The 22,889-nt window shown below is 37.0% G+C and overlaps 3 protein-coding genes and 1 non-coding gene across 5 annotated transcripts; 2 read left to right on the top strand and 2 right to left on the bottom strand.

Annotated features, from left to right (window-relative positions):
• Positions 1–254: 254 nt before the first annotated feature.
• RIK (RS2-interacting KH protein) lies at positions 255–11,709 on the bottom strand. Its single transcript, XM_089149006.1, is given in 13 exon segments — positions 255–1,117; positions 1,444–1,735; positions 3,805–4,324; positions 5,362–5,479; positions 5,584–5,606; positions 5,608–5,675; positions 7,223–7,309; positions 7,391–7,516; positions 8,503–8,578; positions 8,657–8,691; positions 8,804–8,917; positions 9,150–9,390; positions 11,521–11,709. Coding segments are annotated over 13 exon segments (1,890 nt in total). The 5' UTR covers positions 11,601–11,709; the 3' UTR covers positions 255–1,007.
• Positions 11,710–12,999: 1,290 nt separating this feature from the next.
• LOC149020797 (uncharacterized) lies at positions 13,000–14,811 on the bottom strand. Its single transcript, XM_089149005.1, has 3 exons — positions 13,721–14,811; positions 13,547–13,603; positions 13,000–13,280 (listed from the first exon to the last, which is right to left on the bottom strand). Exons 1-3 carry the CDS (start codon positions 14,556–14,558, stop codon positions 13,249–13,251), a joined length of 927 nt encoding a protein of 308 aa, XP_089005131.1. The 5' UTR covers positions 14,559–14,811; the 3' UTR covers positions 13,000–13,248.
• Positions 14,812–16,685: 1,874 nt separating this feature from the next.
• LOC149020796 (respiratory burst oxidase homolog protein A-like) lies at positions 16,686–21,776 on the top strand. Of its 2 annotated transcripts, XM_089149004.1 has the most exons (14): positions 16,686–17,461; positions 17,544–17,712; positions 17,811–17,859; positions 17,950–18,063; positions 18,138–18,542; positions 18,656–19,042; positions 19,156–19,251; positions 19,379–19,494; positions 19,574–19,676; positions 19,779–19,964; positions 20,066–20,203; positions 20,318–20,446; positions 20,641–20,719; positions 21,419–21,776. In XM_089149004.1, the coding sequence occupies exons 1-14, from the start codon at positions 17,116–17,118 to the stop codon at positions 21,526–21,528; spliced, it is 2,427 nt and encodes an 808-aa protein (XP_089005130.1). In that variant the 5' UTR covers positions 16,686–17,115; the 3' UTR covers positions 21,529–21,776. The 2 variants fall into 2 exon arrangements, 1 of the variants encoding a protein (XP_089005130.1); XR_016172250.1 differs by lacking the exon at positions 21,419–21,776 and having other exon boundaries at positions 20,328–20,446.
• Positions 21,777–22,604: 828 nt separating this feature from the next.
• TRNAN-GUU (transfer RNA asparagine (anticodon GUU)) lies at positions 22,605–22,678 on the top strand. The gene has a single exon. It is a non-coding gene; the product is annotated as a tRNA-Asn (tRNA).
• Positions 22,679–22,889: the final 211 nt, after the last annotated feature.

The raw sequence follows: 22,889 nt of genomic DNA, 5'->3' as shown, positions 1-22,889 counted from the left end.
AGCTGCCTAAAAATAAAAATCTTTATAGCACACATTTCCCATAAAAAAATATTAGCATTTTCTTTACTAATTTATTCTTCGCCCCTAAGGTTTCATATTAGAGTTTGGTCTCATTCTCTCTCTTTCCCCATCTCTATAGTTCAGTATGCCAGATTCTTGACTCCTTCGAAAATCATGTTTAGGCATGCACTCTCAAAAAAATCTATTCCAACAAATGCATACCAAAACAGCTGACCCTAGTGTCTTTTAATTGATAATGCATTTGAAACTAACATTTCAAAAACCTGATCACTAAATATAAATAGAAACATACAAGGAAACAGAGTCCTTTTGAGGTGAGCATACATCACAGGGACGCCTATGTTCAAAAGAAAATCAAGCAATGAAGATCCAGCAATTCCTGGAACAAATGCACATTTATCTCTACCCAAGTAGTTAAGATTTAAGAACAAGAACTTTAGTTTACCCCCAAAAAAAAAAAGATAAAAAAAGAACAAGAACTGTAAATGGAGGATGGGGTGTGGAGGAGGTAAATGGTTTAAATAACCCTAAATTACTTATGACCCTTAAACCCCACTCCCCCACTTCCGTCCAGAAAACCAGCCATAACCTATTCCTAATAAAATACATCACCTCAATTACACCAACCCTGCATACACCACCCCATCCCCTATCCCACCAAAACAGGAAGAAGAAAAAAATGATGGCCAAGCAGACCCGTATCCCAGAACAGGGAAGAACAATGAAGACCAAGCAGATCTCAGTATGCTAAGGAGGACATCGCTCCACCCCCTCAAAATATTTCCAGCACAATCCAACCAACCATGTCCGCCGCTGTGCTTTGCCTCCAAGCCCACCAGATGTACCGAGTAGTCCCACATTCCCAACAAACTTGTATCCCTGAAATCCAACCCCATACTGGATCACCCAAATGACATTTTACCACAATTTTGTTGCCGGCACCCATCAAATTCCATTAACCTGCAAACAATCAGTTGGGCCACCTCTTATACAGCCCAGAATGGTTTTGGAGCTGATTTGCTCTTAGAAAGTTCCTCAGTGGTCCAATCAGGTTCATCATCCTCATCGCCATACTCCATGAGTTTGATTAAAGTATCTGTAAGAAACAAGACCCAAGTTATAACTAAACAAGTTTCACAGGTTGTGAATTTCATTTCTTAGCCACTTTTTGTGCTAACATCAATAAGTAATAAATAAATAAATAAATAAAATAAGGGGGAGTATTCAACAAGTTGAAGTGACTTGTCATCTTCAACTGTCTTGTAAGTGAACTGCTAGGATTTACCATCATCGGAAAACAATTGCTATCCTAGAAGGGAAGGAAAAGCAAGATTCCAATTTCCCTCCAGAATCCAAGCATTCCTCACACCAATCAACCTTCAGCATCTATGGATAGAAAGGAAAACACATATATTTTAGTACCAGGGACAGCGTCAGATTTCAACTTCGGGCCATTTGCTTTAGGGGGAGAAGTTGATGAAGAAGACTCTGATAGTGGTGGTGGCATGGTCCTTGAAGACGTAAACTTCAGTGGTGGCGGCAGCATTGTCTTTGAAGATGTAAACTTCGGCAGTGGTGGTGGCATGCTCCTTGGAGGGGGTGGGGGCATCCCACTGGATGATGTCTGGATCAGTTTCTGTGGAGGTGGCATTGCTGAAATATCACCCGTGCCCAAATCCTCTGAGGCTGTACCTGGTTTGTGAAATTCTGGTCCCTGCAAAGAATTCTAATGAAATCGAATTCCCATTCTTCAGTGAGACTCAAAAAACAACAACAAAGATTTGAGTGTTGATTCATAGGTTTATCAGTTGACCACAAAATAAAAAGACAAGACATGCATCTAAACTGATAAATATCATGCTCTTAAGTAATTGAAGGGTGAGCACTCATGAAAATAATGGAGCAGAGGAACAAGAGTGGCAACTTCTGATTTCAGCACAGTAAATAAGAAGAGACTGCTTTGCCTGGAATTGGTCAGAAAACAAGAAGAAATGATACAGGCAAAACAAAAACAAAGAAAAGAAATGCAGTTAACTGTTCCAGGGACTAGGACAATACAAAAAGTCAAAACCAACAGTCTTAAGTGGCAATTTCTAGGATAAATAGTAAAACTTTGAACTCTTTGGCTCACGGATGGCCCAGAAAAATGGACGAGTGGTTTTTCTTTCTTTCTTTTTTGGGAGGGGGTGTATAATCCAACAACAGTATGAAAAAACATACGAGAAAAGCATGAGAAATCTGGGATCGGATTTAGAATAAAGCTTCAATTAGCAAGTTCCTGCAAGGCGCCTCCTGACTAATCCCTGTGAAACATACAAACCAAATGTCCAATGGAAAGGTCCATTATCATCCTGTCAGCTTCATAGAAGGTCAGAGAAAATACCTGGAATAATAAGGTAGAAAATGTCAGCAAAGCTAACAACCAATCAAATTCCAAAAGGAGAAAGAACATATAATATTTGAAGACAACACATCCATGCTAATCCTTAAAAACTAAAAACTAAAAGCTACATGACACAATAGCAATCCTTTTCCTTGAGAATTGCACCAGGATGTGGCACAGCTTAAAATCATTGCAAAATAACAGGGAAGTTCCCACTGATAGCTTAACTCAAAAGAAGTTGAAAGAATTCACAATGAAGAGTAGGCCCAAAAATTGGAAGTAATTAAATTTCCCTGTTATACATGCTTTGTCAGCCACTGATAAGCAATGCAAACCCTCAAATAACGTAAAACATGTACAGACAGACAACGAAGTACCAGGGAAACAGTGCTTCCTAGAGTGCAATTTTCCAGTCGAACAAAGGCGCGCACCTCCTTTATAATAATTGAATCACAGTTCAATGAAGAAGAAAAACTACACATACTATCTAAAAAGACAAAGAATGGTCACTGCACGCCCATGCAGTAGGGAGTAAAGACTGGGAATTCCCAGACCCTGATGCAGTTGCGCTCCAAACTTAGTGAATGTGATATCTTGGGTCCCAGGCCATCCTAAAGTATGCCATAAGAAGGCATCAGTATTTCCACGGATGATTCCAGGAGAATTACTAGAGCAAAAAACATGACTCGAACAATCAAATGTATAGATCAGATGGCCTAGTAATCATATATACTTCAAATGACAATGCACAAATCAGGTAGTTAAACATCATCTTTCTATAGATGTGTTTCGGATGGATCAATCCATTAGTGCTGACCCCATAGACGTGAGATACATCAAGAGTTCGTTGGAACCAAACCCTTTAACCCACACCTAACATATCAGGTGCCACAAAATTTATTTTGGGCAAGAGCTTGCTGCTTGGTCAAGAAGCCCCTACAATGCACCAGGAAGGGGCCATTGAGAGTGCACTAAGGGGCATACGCATGGAGGGATTTTTTTAACTACAGTGGTAATTTCACATGTTTATATCTCTGGTCACAGGAACTATTCAACCAGTCTATTTCTCATTTATCCTTTAAGGGAAAAACTTGGGGACACCACCAAAGTATTGTAACCTAATGCCCATTGTGTCCACCTCTCTCTTCCCCTATTTGAGTGATCCTCTTGCCTCCTCTATGATAACCAGACCCTACAACTCCATTGGTGCCACCCAAGGGAAATGTGCCTATCCCTCTCCCATTTACAGCTCTACGGAAAGATCAAAGACTGGTCGACATAAAATACCAGAATCTCAGAAAGAAAAGGAGGGGAAGAGAGAGGGGGCTTAAGGACCGCCTCAATAGCCGTCAGAAATGACAAGTAAATGGATGCCGAGTAACTGAACCTTGAGCACATACCTTAAGGGGTTTGTCAGGCCCCTTGGATGCTACTGGTAACTCCTGAAACTTTCTCCTCTGCACAGGCCGTTTTTCATTGGAATTGGAGCTTCGGTTCATCTTTGTTGATGTGCTAGTACCTTCTTCCAGCATAACAGGAGCAGCAGTTGCAGGGACAACAGGAGCAGCAGAAACTGGGGAAGGTGACTGTCTCAGGGCTAAGGCAACTTGCTGCAATGGAGTGGCTTGTGGATATATCCCTTCATACCCACTATATCTTGTCCCACCAATCACTACAGGCTGGGGATAGCAAGCCATGTTTGCTTGAACCTGTCCAGAAATGGGCAATCCCCAAGGTTGTGAAACTGTAGCTTGTGGATAGACACTTGAGACTCCAGGAACTGTGGTGGACAAAACAGGGGGAATGGGACTAGAGCCCACAGCAGATGATGTCAAGGCACCAATTGGACCAGGACTTTCAACTCCAGCCAACAACTTCTGCGGGGGTGGAACAGCATTGTATACCTTAGACGATGTAACCCTGTTAAAGAGAAACTGAACATGAGTTCTTTGCCAGAAGCAAACTGTAAGGGCAAAGTAAGAGTGTAATCATGGCATATATAAGTACCAAAGACAAATTACTCCTTGAAATCAAGTACCAGCTGCACCAATATAGAAAGATAAAGATAGGTTTGTAGTCTATCTTGTGTCATAATAAAAATAAGTTTAGCTCAAGGGTCATTCAAGATGTTACATGAGGCCATGTTGGATGTTTGGGTATAAGTACATTATAGTTGTCAAGGCACAGCTAGGAGATTCAACACAGTTGACAAAGTGAAAATCTAAGGCAACACTAGCAAGTGACAAGGTGCTGCCTAGATGCCAAGGCACCCCCACTATGAAGAACATAGAATTGACCCATCTCAGGTAAATATACCCATTTACTTATTTCAGCCACATAATCTCATTCTCCCATTACACCTATTTAAAGCCATATCTGTTGCTGCTAACTCAGAAAGACAAGCATATATGGTCAGAGTACCCCTTCCAAAACATCTTTGGCCTCCCACTGGTTCTTTGCTACCTTCAGTTGTACCACATCGCTACTCACAAAACAGTCAATTGTCTCTATTATGCATGCTTCGTAAGACTGCACAGGCATCTCATATAAGCCTTCTACAAACCAAATGAAGTCACTACATGGATCTACTCCAACAAACTTATTTACCACCTCTAAGTTAGATGCATTTTTTCTCACCCCTTCTACTGTTTTAGCCCTCCATGATCCATCTCATATCACTGCCCCCTACTGAAGCATTCAAAGTCCTCCATCATTGACAACTCAAGGCACTCTTAACTTATTGCATATTTGTTTCATCATTGCATGTAAACAAACTTAATGCAGATAAAATAAGGATGTTGACATGGATAAGTGAAATTTTGAAAAGAACACATATCTAGTCAACAAATTTAGGATATTATATTACATCTTATAATCTACATAACCATAATTCCAGAAAGAGCAGGACCCAAACCCATTGATGCATTGGGCACAATTGTTTGTCTTAGCCAATTTACCTGGGGACACCACATTCTGCACTGATTGTATCCAAAAGATTTTCAGCCAGGCATTTTGCATCTTCAAGACTTTTCAGATTATTACATGACAAGCTCAGATGCAGAGGTTGTGCAAGTTCTGCCAGTGAAATAAAAAGAGTACCAGTTGGCAAAAGGGAAGAATGAGAAATTTATAGCTTGATGGTATCACAAAGGTCACAAAGCATTTTAAGGAAGAAATACCTTGTCCGTTTGGACTTTCAAATTCCTGAACCCCGTCCTCTCAGTACAACAGTAGCTCCTGTTTCATTCATAATGTGATTTATATACTGGTCCTGCATTTACAAATCCCAACCACCAGCAGCAGAAAAACAATCTCTCCCAATTGTATGGAGATGTCAGAGAAAGCTTCAACAATTAGAATCTCTTATCTTCATGTTATGTAACAGAAACTTTCAATTCACCAAAAATTCATAACCCAAAGCAGGTGAATGAAAAGCAGAAAGAAGCAACAGTATATGAAATATTGCATAAGAAAACAAAATTGTAAAGTAAAGATGTCATTAAGTCTTTGAGCAACACCGGTGGAGGTTTATGGAGAAAGCAACGGAATGTAAGTATACTAAACTAAGAACATGAAGCTAGGACATCAAAAAGCATCCTTAGAAGATCCATGGGTTTTGAATTCGAGCAGGGGAGGACATGAAGATCCAAATCCTACTTGGATTACCATGGGCCCAAGACGAGTAGATAACTCAAATTAATGACTTGGTGACAAACCCATCACTAAAATAAACAGAAGGGGAAGAACTGCAATTACTATTATAAAGAAAAGGGAGTATCCGGCATTAAAATTCAGACATGAAAGAAATCAAAACAACGTTACAAGAGACAATAGTGTGTGATTAAAAATAACAGATGGGCTAAATGGTACTAAGAGGACGAAATTCTTCTTCCTATATAGAAACTCATCCACACAAGAACAAGAACCAGTGGAAATTTCAGACTACCAAGTGAAAGTATTCACTCAATTCAGGATCACTGAATCAAACTACAGAACCAGAATTGTGAACCCAACCCGTAAAACCTAGCAAACAATCAACTGGTCTAGCAGCTAGAAGAATTAAAGACCATTGCTGAACACAACAGGTTAGTAATCTCATAAGTCATAACCATTCTTGATTTCTGCCTACGGAAATCACAGCAGGGTTATACGGATGCAAAACCAAGGGGTTTGAATTGTGCAAGTACAAAAAATGCAACCTAAATCATTTGCTTCTAAGGAAATTCAATAATGCCTTCCAAATTTCTGTACGGATGGCAGTACCAAAAATCACAGGAACAGAATAAAGAATCAAGATGTGTGACAAGAATGGAAGTTTATAGAACAAGAAGTTCAAACCTGAAAAGAGAGGTTCAGAGAGGAGGGGGAGAGAGAGAGAGAGAAGGAAGCACACGCAACTCTGGCAGCCACCAGTAAACACATATTTTCATTTGATGATCAAAATCTAAATCCCAGCCATGGGATACATGCAGTTTCATAGAATAATAATCCTAGTCCTACCATGAAACTGAAACCATAGATGGCTCCTGTTGTCTAATCAAAAAGAGAAGACAAATTTGTTTAAAAAAGAAAAAGAGGGGGGGGGAATTTACCTCCCTAAAATTCTATTAAAGTAAAAAAAAAAGGGAAAAGATTCCCTATTTAACACTTTGCGGAAGGGGGAAAGGAGAGTTGAAGGACAAGGAGATGCTGAGGATTTAAAAATAAAACAAAGAAGAAATCTCTCAACATGAAAGGTACAGGATTAATTACCTGTACCTTGAAAACTACTACTAGCCAAAGAAGTAAAGAACAAAGCAAAGAAGAGGAAAAGCTCACATTTGGCCCACGTATGCAAGCTGCAATGTTTAACTTTGGATCAGCTTCAAAGCCTAAAAACACAGAAGTGCTCGATGGCTGAGTAACCTGCACCAGATATCAAGTCAAAGATAATGAGCTTTTATTCTAGTGTAGTAGCTAACAAAAGTTTGCTGCATAAAAAGGTACCTGTCCTGTATTTGTAAGTGAGTGAAAAGCAGTAGCTGGCTGCATGTTTGTTCCCTGTTTAAGCATTTCCTCAACCATAGCGGCAGCATAATCAACTGCTTTAATTCGTTCCGCAGTATCTTTCAACTGCAGGATAATGCATTCATTTAATGAAATCTCCTAGGAAGAGATGGAAAAAAATTTTATAATAACAAGGAAAATGAGAGGGAGACTGATAAACCAGAAGTCACTTTTTTTTATTGTTATTTGTGCACTTCCCTAGTTGCAGGATTTATAATAATATATTCACCCAGTCAATAATGGAAGCTGTGAAACAGAAGACAGGGCAATGGGCACCAACCATCAATGGCAGCTGCCAGTTAAACAATTTGTGGATTGAGAACAAACCAGAGTTTCATTTTCTCGAATGCAAATGGACTGTAAAGGGTAAAGGGGATACTAATATAGGCATATGAAGTAAAAACAACCTAACAATTTGGTTTTGTTTGAAACCCAAAACTAAAAATCAGAAAGCACCCCAAACAAGGTCCATGGTCTCTAGCTTGCTTGCCAAAAAACGCCTCTTCAAGATGCTTATCCAGAAAACCTGTTGCCAAAAACTGTATTTAAAATAAACAAAAATAACCTCTCTCAGTTTAAACAGAACTCTGGTTTGATGGAATTCCCACATCAATGCACTATGTTTCAGAAGTTAAAATGACAAGGAGGAACGTTTAAGCTCCAGCTTACTACTGTAAATTTCACTTCTACTTGGGACTACTTCAAGTATGTTTTATGGTTCACAGGATTCTATATATAATAGTAACATTTCAGCAGTGATACTTTATAGAAACAGGTGATAGGACTGAATAAATGCTAAGACTGCAAAGAGAAGTGAAAATGTTCTATGCTAAGACTTTAAAGTAAAATAATGAAATCCTCAAAATCAGGAATATCAATTGCATAATAATATTGAACAGCTTAAGTCACGATCAAGCAACTAAGAAATTGTAACCACACTGTGCTTTTGTGTAAAAAATAAAATGTAAAACATACAAAAGTATTTTTCAGAATAATTATTAACACATATATCCCTTTCATCATTCTATGCAGAATAAAAAACTATTACTTACATGAGCCCCAGCAGAAATGTGAAGATACAGAGGCTTTTCACCATCAGGCAATGCATTGGGTGGACGGTACTTGCCCCTGCAAAGTTGTTTCAGTGAGAACACATGGATGAAAAAACCATCAAACTACCCTACATCTAATTGAGAGCTCACCCACCTGGTAATCACCACAGCACCAGTGCACTTTTGTATCTGCAAAACAATAGAATTATCGTATCAACAAAAAATTCAGTTAGTTAATATCAAAATTATTTTCAAACAACAAATCCATTAGATTCTGCAACCCAAATCAATTAAGAATCACCTCCTCCTGGGTCTGGCGTTTTGTGAGCTTGTAGCGCACAGAAGTCTCGGCATCATTTATGACAATTTCACGAGCTATTAGCTCATCCTGGATCTTGGGCTGAAAAAGCAAGCTCTACATCAAAATTGACAACAAATTAACAAGAAAAGGGAGACACAATAAAATTGCAATTAATCATCCAACAAGATGAGTTCCAACAAACATATTGATATTAGGTCTAAAAGCAACTTCTTGAATCATGATGCTGATGCATCTGTGGCAGAAGAAATGCATTAACTTTAAGGCAAGACACATATTCCGACTTTTAACAAAGTATACAAGAAATAATTTAAGATAGAAATCTTACTAGATTTAATTTTTGGACCACTGCATTTGTGCTCAAAGGGACTGGAAGAGCCTGAAACGTATGTGGAACAGTTGCAGCAGCAGTAGGAAGAGGATTTGTCAAAAGTGCACCAGAAGGTTTAGTAATGCCAGGAAGTGCCATTCCAACAAGAGATCCCACATTTCCCAGTGGGAACACTCCAGGTACTTGCAATCCAGCTGATATTAGGGACTCTGCAGGCTGATCCCATTTCCTCTTTTTCCTGCTCAAAGGAACATGACCATGAATCGAACAACAATGCATCAGGAGTTCAGTACTCAAATAACATGAAATTTTTTCCTATCAATGGTGGAAATTTCACAACCATAGTTTTGTAATATCAGTATTTCTCACAATCAATGCCCTGTCATATTTAGTAAATTCAGGTACCATAAAAACTGAAAAGAAAGAAAATACAAATTCATATAATTTAATGCGTAACAGAGTTTTACACTAGTTCTAAAATCGACTGGATTGTAGCATATCAATGGAAAAATATGCAAAAATATGTTATTCCCACTGAATCATTCGGCTAGGCATTTAAGATGTGTATAATACACCAACTTCTCACTTACAGCATTATGGCTTGTCTAACACAGATAATGCATTGCAGTGCCCGAGGAACATAAATAACAGAAAGTGACTCTGAACATCAAATTTTCCGGACTAGAATACCATGAATAAGAAGTAGTTAACAACAGCCTCAGCTGAAGGCACTCCTCCACATACCTCCGTACACTGGCACCATAAATTGCACGCATAGGTTTAAGTTGTTTTAAGTTTCAATTAGCCTTAGTTGTTCAATTTTAGTCAATGTCTGGATTTTTAACTACAATAGGAATCCAGAGTTACTGTTCTTGTGGACACCAATCCTAAAGCAATTATGAGTCCCTTTCCCTTTCTCAATAATTGGAGCCCTAGTTTAAGTCCTAGTTAGTGTCTGAAACATTATTTCCTGTTCTCCTGTCAAAAGGCTATAAATATGTAAAAGCCTCAAAGTACCACTCCACAATTTAATGAATAAGATAACTTATTTGAGTTTTGTTCAGCCTTTAAGAGCTATCAAGTTTCCATCCCCTCTTTCAAATTCTCCAAGTTCCTCTAAGCTGTCTAGTTCAAGTCTCCATTGAAGAAGCATCAATTCTGCTGAAATTCTGTAAATTCACAGATTAATTTAAGCAGTCATCTCACTGTTCTTCAATTGCTGTGAGTTATGATCTGAAATCCTGCAATTCTTACTTCCATCTTCTAGAAGATCATATGCAAGGTGTTTCTTCAAGAAGATTTTTGTCCAATCATATCCAGCCTGATCTTCACCAAATTTGATCCACGTTGGTCCACTCAGCAACTCCATCCATCAATCCAAGTTTCATCCCCATCAGACCATTCTAATCCTAGTTACTTACAAAAGATTCATATCTAAAAACCCAAAACCCTAACCCTAGTTTACTAACTCAAATTCAGCATCAAACTGCTTCATGAAAACCCAAACCTTCTCTAGTAGCTTTCCCATTGTTAACTTGACTAAATCCAACTATTGAACCCTGGTTTTAACCTATTCCTACCATTCAAATCACCAAAACCCAAATTCTATCCTACCTGAGTTTCTGTGTTTACTACTGTACTATCGTCAGTTCTAGAGAGGCTCTTAGTTGAATTTCTTCTATATAACACATAGGCAATATCTTTTGCCTACGAGAGGTAAAAGTCTAAGCCCCATAAAAGGCCTATTATATAGTAACAGTAAAAATAACAAGAAGCATACAGACATCTATCAATAAAAAAAAAAAAACAGTAAGACTGGTCACAATTGAACGGAAAGTCAAAAAATTTGAGTGGAAATTACTGATTAAAGGATCCAACAACTAATTTACCCCCTTCTTTTGGATGAGGACGAGAGCAGGTTAATATAACAATATTCACAGAGGAATGGGGGAAAATCAGGTATCAGACCATCTCAGCAGTTCCAAGCCCAGAAGGGGGTGAAACAAGAAAGCTAAACTGAAAGGAAACACTGGTACGTCTGTATTCATTAAAAAGTCAAGTTCTTAATAAGAGCACAGAGGGTAAAGGGGGAAAATAGTTCTCAAAACCTAACTGCGTTGAAAGCTTCAAATTCCAAAAGCGACTCCCCCGCCTTTATTTTGGCTTCCGTATCCATTATACAGACACAAACGAAGATCAATTTAGCAAATAAATAAATTTTGGATTACAAATCAGTCTCAACCCAAATCTCCCTAGATCAAAAGCAAAATTAAAACATGCAGACCTAGATATATAGCCAAATACCGAGTAAATGAGCATATAAACCTAATTCCAAAAGAAAGAAAGGGGTTGTTACAGAGAGATGAACCTTTGTCTTGTCGCTGCTGCTGCAGCAGCTACAGCCCCCATGGATTCTTCAGAAGGCTTAAGGCAACTGTCTTCTGTCATTTTATCGGGTAAATCGCGTTTGCTGGCGAAGACCAAAGAGACGAGGGACGACCTATTTTTCAATTTTGCAGAAGGTGTGTGTTCTATTTCCTCATACAAAGATCGTGAGCGGTGATGAAGGGTATTACAGACTTTTCGCTACTAATTTTTCTTTTCGTCACTAATTATAGTACGTGACTCTATCGGTCCATTCCATCCTCTTTGCGGTTTTCTTTTAATTTTAATTTTCTATTATTATTAATATTGTATTTCTCATTTTTAAATTTAAAAAAAAAAAATTCACGTGTGAATCTCCTTACTTAAAACCATAAACAAATGTTCCCGTCCCCTTTATGTAATATATTCCGTGTAGGTCCTAATGAAACTAACACCTTATTAAATATTTTTAAATTTTAAATGTAAATGAACTAAAATGCCCTTGAGATGATTTAATACATTATATTATTATATTTTTTTCATTTTTTTTTCGATATATATATTTTTTAACCACATAATTAACGTTTAATGACCAATTATCTCTTTTTTGTTTACCAAAAAAAAAAAACCAAATTATCTCTTTTCAAAACTATATATTAACACATTGTATTAAATATAAATAACTTGATAGGCACTTTGATCCCTTAGCGTTTGAAATTTAATGTACTTAACGCAGTAAACCATGTTAGTATACTTGGAACTCACATAAAATATATTACATTAAAAAAACTCAACATTAGTTTATAGTATATATTAAAGGGACCCACACGTAAAAAATTCCAAAAAAGGGGAAAAAAGGATAAAAAAAAGGGGGAAAAAGAAAATAAAAAAGTAGGTGTTTCTTTAATGATTTGGTTTCGGTTGGGTTAAAATATGTGGACTAATCGTCTAATTGTCAACTCGAGTACAAACCCTTTTTTTTTTTTTTTCCTGTATAAAACTCTTCATTCATGATCCAGGGAACCACACAAAGCATCGCTCTTACAAAGATCCACTAGCCAAGTGGACGAAATAGACTACATTATCAATGACTAGGATGATAAAACTTTCTTAGCTAAGGACCAAGGTATCAACCCCATGGTTGAAGGACCTTAGTAAAAACTCAAAATAGCCTAACTCAAAAAAATGATTCGATTCCCAAACATCTGCTAAGACTGAGGAAATCTCAAGAACTACTTGTCGTTTATTGTTTAGCATCTCAATGAGTTCTATGCAATCTGATTCACATATCACTTGAAGAAACTTGTCTTCTAACACAGCAAGGAGACCTGCTGATTAGGATACATTAATGAAATCCTCCCCCCCCCCCCCCATGCAATGCTAAGTACCCAAAGAAAAATCATATTCATTCAACCAAACTGAATGGATTGATTATGGCAGAAACAGCAAGAAGTTGAGCAACCTCTCTGCAAAAATTGCTACAGCATTAAACCTTTTGTTACAAGGAATGTTTTGATTAATTATATAACAACGTTTGCTTACATTTATCAAAAACATTAATATCCATCAGAATTAAGTATACATCAGAGTATCTCCTTCAAATTAAATTGAACCTTACTTGCCCCTTACAACTGTTAAAATAAGCTCATGAGAGCCTAAGGAATTTGACAAAACAAAACCATCTGTAGTGTCTCTGCTTGAAATGTGATCACGCCATTCTCTTGATTGATAATTAAAAGAACGCAATCCAGATGACGAAAATCCCTAATTGCAGATTAAGAAAGTTCTGTCAGACCTTGCTCGAATTTGCTTGAGTTATTAATAAGATGGTTTAACATAATAAGAACATAAACATGATTATCACAATAACTACAACTAAACATGGCCCATGTAGGAAAGCCCATCCCAGTTCGGCCCATTTACAGCCCTACCACGAGGACAAAAAAGCTATCACAGAAAAAAAGTCAAGATCTAAGCAAGAAAAAAGTTCTGTAATTTGAATTTTGGAGGTGTGAAGCAAAGAAATCTACCTGAGATACTCCATTTGATCTGAGTCTGGGCTCTCCATGTTCCGCTCCATGTGTAACCTATATCATAATTGAATGTTGAAACGCACCTCAGCATCAAAATCAAGAACTTGTAAGTTCCAGTAGTGGAAAAATCAAAATTTAAAGAGCATTAATTAATGGTGAGGAGAATCTAACCTTGTCCATAGCAGGTGGTGGTAGTGTTGACACCATTGCGACAAATACAAGCAAAGGACTCATCCAACCCTCTAAAGCCACAAAAACCACCACTGGCCTCACAATACTTACAATAAGAAGTATCTATTGGGTATTTAGAGTCATTAAAATGAAGAGAAATTCCATAATTCCATTTTGAAGGATCCATCTCATCTTCCCCAAACCCATAAATACATGAATAAGATGAACATTGAAGCTTAGGAAGATCAAGTACAGCAGAAGCTGAAGAACCCAGAAGCCCAGTTGGTGCATCATAAACACAACAAGTAGAGATTGGAGCATTTGGTTCCAACCCAATTCCTGTAACCCCTTTGCAAGAATACAAACCCTTACAGACACGTGAAGCCGAACCAGTGTTATCACACAACTCCTCATTTGGGTCAAACACTGGAGATGTTGTTGAACAACCAAGCAATACAAAGATATCTTTTGTAACTATGTTGAATGGAGAAGATGAATCCAATCTAAAGCTACCAGAGTTTTGCATTGAAGTACAAGTTGACATGAGAGGATCTGAGAGTATAAGAGTTCCAGTTTGGTAATCAATAGAAGAAACAGTGTAGACACCACTACTTGTTGAAAATTGGATTCTCTCTCCGTTGCATTTTATGTATCTTCCAAAATCTGGGTGCCCACAACCTAAAGCTGTCCCAAAAGGGTATTTTACTGGGATTGAGCCACATCTGTCACTACAGATGCCGGTGCCGGAGCCAGAGCCAGTATATGCAGCCTGAACTGGGTTGTGGGAGTGGTAGAAGATGGAGAGGAGAAGCAGTAGAAGGACATGGATGGTTAACATTGCAGGAGACTGGAAAGGAAGATGATGTGCGGAGAGTGAGGACTTTCAGGTGCTATCATACTATTGCTTTCGGTGGGGACTTTTTACAAATAATTTGATTGCAGCTCCTTAAAAGACGAGCCTTTTGTTCATGGCTTCTAGCTAAGCACTACTGTACTATTGGAATTAATTTCTATCAATAATAGACAATTACAGTAGACAGGTGTGAAAATTTCTCGCATTAATTGCGCTGCATCAAGCAATTTTGCCAGACTTTTCTTTCCTTCATAGTAGAGGAGGAGCTGACAAGCCTGACAAGAACCCATAACTCCATAAGTGCACAAAATGGAATCACTGGGATGGGCTTGGGCTGAGATACTTGAACTTTTTTCACAGGCCTAGTACTGAATGATGGGCCTGAAAAATAATTTCTATCATGTGACTCATGTCAGCGTACCTGAATGGCTGTCTCTTCCCTTGGCTAACCTTGCATATGTGATTGGTTCTGTTGAAAATTTCAAATTCATTGAAATGACTAGTTGTGGAGCCCAAACTATTTGGAAGTTATGTGTTGCTAACTTTAGCATTTTTGGGGTACCAGGGCATTTTGGTCATTTTCTTGAAAACGGTTTTTAAAATTTTCGCCTACTTTTTAAGTAATTTTCGCCTATGTGAAAACCCACGACCGCCGCTGGAGAGATGGAAAGAGGAGGAGGAGAAGATGTTTCCACCATTGTCGGAGAGATAGAAGACAGAGAAGGAAAAGAAGAAGATCAAACAGAGTAGCAGATTCGATGATTCCGGTGGATTTTAGCCTGTATTTTGCTAGTCGATTCGGGCAACTTTTGCATTTTTCCAGCGACATTTGAATATATCGACTTTTGGTTAAAAAAAAGTTTTGACCTTTGTTGAAATAGCAAATTTGACAAATATTTGGTGAAATGTTGTACCATGTTTCCAACTGATCAAACTTATAATCTCTTAAAAAGGTTGAGAATTGTAGAAAAACACTTGGTTGTATTATTTATTTATTTTTTCCTTCATTGATATAAACAATTTTTATATATTACAAACGGTGAGAATTAGATGATATACCATCAGGCAAAATCAAAATCGCAATTCCGTCACTAAAAAGTGTCGGGTCTTATCAGCTGAGCAACCCTATGATGGTCTGTCTGTTCTTTTCTTGCTTATGGTAAAACACCATCTCGTTTAGCCGTGGACGTAACTTTCAGATGAATCACGTCAATTTCGTTTTTGTATTATTTGTATGTTTTTGCATTGTTTTTCTAGATAGGATGAACAATAGTTATCAAGTGGGTTTCCTCTGGAAGTAAAAATATACATGAAAGGTTAGTAGGTAGGAAGTCTCCATTATTCTCTCCTACCGTGTATAGAATAATGATATTTGCCACGTGTCATATGATGTCTTTGAAAATCATAAAAATAACTACGGTCGTTGAAGTCAGACCCTAAGTCGTCATCCATGATCCATCACATGCATGCATGCATTAACAATTTGATTTCCGAAAGAAACAGAATTAACCTTCTTTCCTTTCTCTTCCCTTTTTACCCCTACCTCCTCTTCTTTGACTTTGACCAACTTGGGAGCATAGCTTGAGCTTCATCCAATCAAATCAAATCCTGTTTTGATTAGTATTAATTGATGATTTAAAAAAACAAAAAAAGCTAAAGACATGTAAGTTTTGGTGTTGGTAGGTATAGCACTCGAAAGAAGCACAACTACAAAGAAGAACACAAGCAAAATCACTTTCACCAGAGAGAAAACAGATTCTCATATTTCTTGAAAATTTCATAAATCTCATACCTTACAAATACTACATTTGCTTGTCTTGTTTTCTTTTTAGATTATATAGAAATTATTTGTAGAAAAACCCAGAACCCTAATTACCATTCAATTACAATTATATTCCTAAGTAATTGATTCAAGATATGTTCGTAATTATGTGGACCTGTAAACATACACAAACCCCACACATTCATAGGCAAAAAGTAGAAGAACATTAAAATTTTGGAGAAAGTGGTGGGTTGGGTTGTAATGTTGTTTGCCATATTTTAGAAGAAGCCTTGTTCATATTATGCCATAACTTGCAAGGAGCCTTCTCATCAGTCATCACAACCTCTCTCTCTCTCTCATATAATTATTAACATTTCTTGCTCTGTTTCAATATTCTCACCTACTCTCACACTTTACTTTCTCTCCTAATCTCTCTTTTTAGTCTCTTCTCGAATAAGCCTAGTCTCAACTCAAATCTGTAGTCTTTCTTGTAAATAACAACCAGCTATCAGCAGCATATGCTTCATTATTCTCTTCAATCCTCTAGAAAATTTCAGTTCAACCTTTTCTTTTTCCAATCTGAATTCTGAGAAAAAGCCCAACAAAAAGCTAGCTTTCCAGGTTAGCTATCTATATATAATCTTATTATTCCTTATTTCCTTATCTGACAAAGAAATTTCACCACTTTTTTCGTCTTTACTGGAGGAACCCAACTCATTTTCCAATCTCTGCAACAAGTTTTGATCTCCACTTCAACCACCACCCTCACATTATTCTCCAATGGAACAAAAAATGACTCTCAAAACAATCCTTCAATCCTCTTCATCGTCATCTTCTCATTCCCTCTGCTCTCATTCTTCATCTTCTTCTCCTTCTTCTTCTGATTCGCCATGCTCTTTTTGTTACATCAATGGAGCTACAATTGAATCCTTTGGGAATCAGTCACAACTCGCCGGAAATTGGGTTCCTACAGTCGCTGGTTTCGCCATGGAAAGGCTGAGATTCATCGATCGCATGGCACAGAGTGGAACAGAGTGGAAAGACATGGAAGAGCGGTTCGACCGAATAGCTTCCACTTCCGGTCCAGTTCCGTTAGTGAACCGCTCAGATTTCGCTTTCTGTATTGGTGAGTGATTGAAATGTGTTCTCGCCATCTTTTAGGATTTTATTTATCGATTTTGACCATATTAAGAACTTGTATTTATTAGGAATGGAAGAAACACCAGAATTTGCAGAGGAGCTTCTACAAGCATTACAAGGAAGAAGCAGCAACAGAGATGATCTGCAGTTGGAAATCTCCAAAACCCAACTCCATGATTACTGGTCTCGGATCAATGACCCAAGTTTTAATTCCAGAATCCAGATCTTCTTCAACTTGTAATATGTTAAATTTATTTATTAATTAATTTATTAACATTAAAAAAAATATAAATCAATTGATAACTCTTATCTCTCCTGTTCTTTTTGTTCTTCAGATGTGACAGAAATATGGATGGGAAAATCACTGAGATGGAAATCAAAGAGGTTTATTAATAATCATGCTAAAGAACTAAAAATCATTATTTTCTTCTTGGAATTCTTTATTTCTTCTTAATTTTTTTACTTCATTTTCAGGTTCTCCTGCTGAGTGCTTCTGCAAATAAACTGTCCATGACACAAGAAGAAGCAGAACACTATTCTGCCTTAATCATGGAAGAGCTTGACATCTCTAAAAAGGGTTTTGTTGCGGTAAGTGGGAAGCATCAATAGAGTTGAGATTTCTATCTTTCGAATTGCATTATTTATTTTTTATATTCGTGCAGTTGTCGCAAGTAGAAAGAATTTTTCAGAAAGAATCCAAACCTGCAATCTCTTCCCAATCCAACTCAGAAGATCAAACCCAGGTGAATGATCAAGGAATAACAAGAACACCATGGACTAATGAAGAAATCTATTTCAGAACATACTGGAGAAGAGCATGGACGATTGGGTTATGGATAAGCATCTGTATTACACTCTTTGCGTGGAAATTCATACAATACCAACACAGGAAGGCATTTCAGTGCACAGGTTTCTGTCTCTCAACCGCTAAGGGAGCAGCAGAGACTCTCAAGTTTAATATGGCTCTTATTCTTCTCCCAGTTTGTCGAAACACAGTGACGTGGCTTCGAAGAAACCGTCGGATTAGTTCAATTGTTCCCTTCAACGACAACATCAACTTTCACAAGGTGATAACGTTTTGCATGCATGCATGCATGCAAATAAGTAGTACGTTAAGGTCATTCATGGAATTTCACTGACGTGACTTGTGAATCTGTGATTGGTTTTCTTTGTAGTGTAGCTTATTGCAGCAGGAATAGTGGTTGGTGTGATACTTCATGCAGGTGCTCATCTAGCTTGTGATCTTCCGAGGATCGCCGGTTGCAATCCTTCACTTTACCGGCGAACGATCGGCAGAGATTTTGGGAATCATCAACCATCTTATGCCGAGATACTTGGCTCCACAGAAGCTATTACTGGGATTCTAATGGTGGTTCTCATGGCCATTTCATTCACTTTAGCAACTCCATTGCCCCGGCGACGGCCACTCTCGCTACCATGGCCGCTCCGGCGTATGGCCGGATTTAATACCTTTTGGTATTCACATCATCTGTTCATCGTTGTCTATGCACTCCTCCTTGTGCACTCCATCTTCCTCTTCCTAACTCATAATGCAAGAGAAAAAACGGTATGATTTTGCATTCACTCTAGAAATACCATTTTATTTATATCTTGAATTATATTGATTTTGTTTCTTAATATGTATTTTTCTTCTTCATTGCATGAAAAATTATTCTATAGACATGGATATATTTAGCCTTTCCAATGTTACTATACTTATGGGAGCGGATTTTTCGAGCGATACGATCAGGGTTGTACCATGTTAACACACTTGAGGTATACTTTTTTTTTTCTTTTAGTTTCATTTGCAAGTAAATTAGATTGAAATAATACCCAGTTCTCAAAAAAAATTTTAAATATCAAATTAGAACCTAAGCCTTGATGTTTTAATTTTAATTTACAGGCAAAAACTTATCCTGGAAAAGTTTTGTCACTCAAATTGAGCAAACCTGAAGAGTTTAGTTACAGAAGTGGGATGTATATATTCATCCAATGCCCTAAAATTTCTCCTTTTGAATGGTATGTGATCTCCTCCCTTCTCCCAATTGAAAAAACCCTAATCAGATACATGAATTTGTCTTTGTGTTCCGTTTTTCAGGCACCCTTTTTCACTGACATCTGCTCCAGAAGATGATTATCTCAATGTGCACATTAGAACTCAAGGTGACTGGAGTTATCAAATATATAATCTTTTCCAAGAGGTAAGTGGAAATCACAATATTTTCAAGGGGAAAAAAGAAAGAAAAGAAAAACAAGATTTATTGAAATAATTATAAGCAAATTAATTTTCTGTGTATTGGTAGGCACTGGCCTCTGTGGGTTCTTCTGGGTTTCCAAAGATTTACATAGATGGACCTTATGGTGCAGCTTCTCAAGATCATATCAAGTATGATGTTATCATACTCATTGGCCTTGGCATAGGAGCTACTCCTTTCCTTAGCATTCTCAAAGATGTTGTTCATGGCCTAACAAAACCTTACATTGACTATGTAATTAATCTTCCTTCTTGATTATTTATTTATTTTAAATTTTTTTTATATCAATTAGAAATAATTTAACTGATATGTATATTTTTTTATATCTTGAACAGGAAGATGGTGGAGAATCAGGTATTACAAGTAAAAAGGTTCCATCAAAGGCATATTTATATTGGGTTACAAGAGAACAAAGTTCTTTTGACTGGTTTAGGGATATCATCAAAGAAATCTCCTATGCAAATAAAAAGCAGGTATTGAAGAAATCTTACCTGCCCCAGAACTTTTATAATTACATTGAGACTCCTTTTTAATTCTACCAATTCAACTAAATAATTAATATAAAATTCCACCTAATCTTTTTTAAGGATGTAATAGAGATGCACAATTTTCTCACTAGTATTCATGAAGATGGAGACGCAAGGTCGGCATTGATAAGCGCGATTCAAGCTTTATATCATGCAAAGTACGGCATCGACATTATCTCTGGTACTCCGGTTAGTTTCCAAGCCTGAATAAAACTAAAATTGAACCAGCTGTTGAATGGATTACTCTTTAGGGTTAATTATGATAGATTGAATATATAAGACCAATTAGATGAATAATTAATTAGTCAAAATCATTCTTTTAGTTGCAATTAAATTAACTATGGTTAATTGTGTGTTAAATTTTGGACATGATCGATCCACAGGTACGTACACACTTTGCTAGGCCAAACTGGACCAAAGTCTTCTCAAACTTAGCTACTAGACATGAAGGAGCAAAGATTGGTGAGTCAAATAAGCAAACCCATTAATCTCTTAAAGTAAAAATGGTGAAGATTGTTCAACCACTACCTTAAAACTGCAGTAACAACACAACTTTAAAATTTTAAGTTTTCTTTTTTCTAGAGATTTGATTTGGCCAACAACCCAAACTGTGATTTGAGTCATTTTATTAATCTGGGTTAAACAACAAGCCTAATCAACCTGGGAGTTGTTCAAAGTCTTTCAATACCCTTTTTAATTTATGATGTGAGATTTTGGCATGACTTCAACCTGAACCATATACCTAACCCTCTTCATCAGTATACACTTTAGTGTTCGATTAGTTCATCAGTTATATTCAATACAATGTCTGCTTCCTGAGTAGCCATATGTATATATATATAGATATATAGAAGGAAAAATATATAGAACACTGTCGATCATACCTCTTGCGTGGTGATCAAACCGATCATTTTCATGCATTAAAAGATGACTGTGTCTAACAGTGAATGTCACACTAAATGCACTATTGAATGATGTTCTTTCTCCCAAGATAATATTAAGAATTATATTAATTGACTGATTAAAATAATAATAACCCTTCTTAATCAATTATTATTATTTTATTAGTTTGGATTCTCTACTTACTTAGAGAGGAATTAATCTAAGATTTATATTTTATGATTGTTTAGGTGAGCTAATTATTAAGAGGTTTTGTTGCAGGGGTTTTTTATTGTGGGCATTTAGCATTGGCAAGAGAATTGGAGAGGTTGTGCACAAAGCTGACCACCAAAACCACTACCAGATTTGTATTCCACAAGGAGAATTATTGAACATATAGATTGTCATTATTCCTTTTTTGGGTGACTAGCTATCAATTATAATATTTATATAGAGGAGTATCTGATGTAACTCAAGTGAACCTTCACAAATACACAAACCACATTTGTCAAAGAGGCTAACATTATTATTATATTTAATTTGTTCATAAATAATGTAATATATTTTATTATTCTAATTGCAATTGTTGTAGTTGTTTATGCTTTTCAAAGTAGTGGAATAGTTGTTTATGGATCTTTATACAAACACAAATCAAATGTATATTTTCATGCAACTACATCCAATGGCATTGAGACTAGAGAGTGAACTTGTAAACCTGAAAAAGAGAAGTGATTAAGCTGTAAGGTGATGGTGGGGGTCCACACTTCATAGAAGTAATTAAGCTGTACCAACTACCAACTACCAAAAAAATGAAAAAATAAAAAAAGAAGAAAGATTAAGCTGTACCAACTAATTTAGCATGTTCATGAAGTTCATAGTGTGAAGCTGTACAGCACTGCTAGGCTTCAGAATTGGTTTCAGGGAAGAAAGATTAAGCAGTACCAACTAACTTAGCATTCATGAACAGTTCATAGTGTGAAGCTGTACAGCACTGCTAGCCTTGATTCAGAATTGGTTTCTACTTGGAGAGCCTAACTGAACATCTCTGCATTAATGAAGCTGGGTACTACTCATTTTAGAGTAACATTACCTGCTATGCATGCATTTGCAATATTTTTGACCAATACTGTAGTTGGGTAATTAGACATTCATATTTCATGACCTTCGCTTAGTTGGCAAGGAATGATATATATATATATACCACGGTTTTTACTATGTATTTTTCATTTTAAATGGAGAATATTAATGGCCGACAAAGATTAGAAGAACCAGAGCTATAGGGGGGGGGTTGCACTGTCATTATCTGGCCTGTCAAGAACAAAATGGGTGTTAGGCCGTAGGTTAATTTATTATGAGTGGACCATGTTTCACTTGGGAAAATCACACTGTCCTTGAATACCCAGAAGTCTAGGTGGGCCATTCTAGAATAGACGACATTTTATGAAATTGTGCATTTATGTATCATTAAGCTGGAATAGCTCAGTTGGTTAGAGCGTGTGGCTGTTAACCACAAGGTCGGAGGTTCAAGCCCTCCTTCTAGCGAATAATTGCCCCTCAAAGCAAGTTTTTTTTCTTGGTAGAACCCTGAAAACAAATCATCTACTTTCATTTAATGCAAGCTGTGGGAGAAAAAAATTACAAACTTTTATTTTAATTTAATATAAAACTTATGATGTGAATGATGAACATATATTCTTCATCCAGAGAGAAATAAATAGTCCATTTATTTGTTAAAGAAATAGACCTAAGAAAA

The sequence above is a fragment of the Hakea prostrata genome, chromosome 3 (genome assembly GCF_041222555.1).
Source record: "Hakea prostrata isolate BN-2017 chromosome 3, UWA_Hpros_2, whole genome shotgun sequence".
NCBI classification, from domain to species: domain Eukaryota; kingdom Viridiplantae; phylum Streptophyta; class Magnoliopsida; order Proteales; family Proteaceae; genus Hakea; species Hakea prostrata.
The sequence above is the reverse complement of the archived record's forward strand: the minus strand, read 5'-3'. Positions and strand labels throughout refer to the sequence as shown.

Excerpts from the sequence above, each read along its gene's own strand:
- LOC149020796 (XM_089149004.1), top strand. The coding sequence starts at position 17,116 with ATGGAACAAAAAATGACTCTCAAAACAATCCTTCAATCCTCTTCATCG. Across the intron at positions 17,462-17,543 it reads AGATTTCGCTTTCTGTATTG|GAATGGAAGAAACACCAGAA; the intron begins GTGAGTGATTGA and ends TGTATTTATTAG. Across the intron at positions 19,043-19,155 it reads ATAATGCAAGAGAAAAAACG|ACATGGATATATTTAGCCTT; the intron begins GTATGATTTTGC and ends ATTATTCTATAG.
- LOC149020797 (XM_089149005.1), bottom strand. The coding sequence starts at position 14,558 with ATGTTAACCATCCATGTCCTTCTACTGCTTCTCCTCTCCATCTTCTAC. Across the intron at positions 13,604-13,720 it reads CACCACCTGCTATGGACAAG|GTTACACATGGAGCGGAACA; the intron begins GTTAGATTCTCC and ends ATTATGATATAG. Across the intron at positions 13,281-13,546 it reads GATCAAATGGAGTATCTCAG|GGATTTTCGTCATCTGGATT; the intron begins GTAGATTTCTTT and ends ATCTGCAATTAG.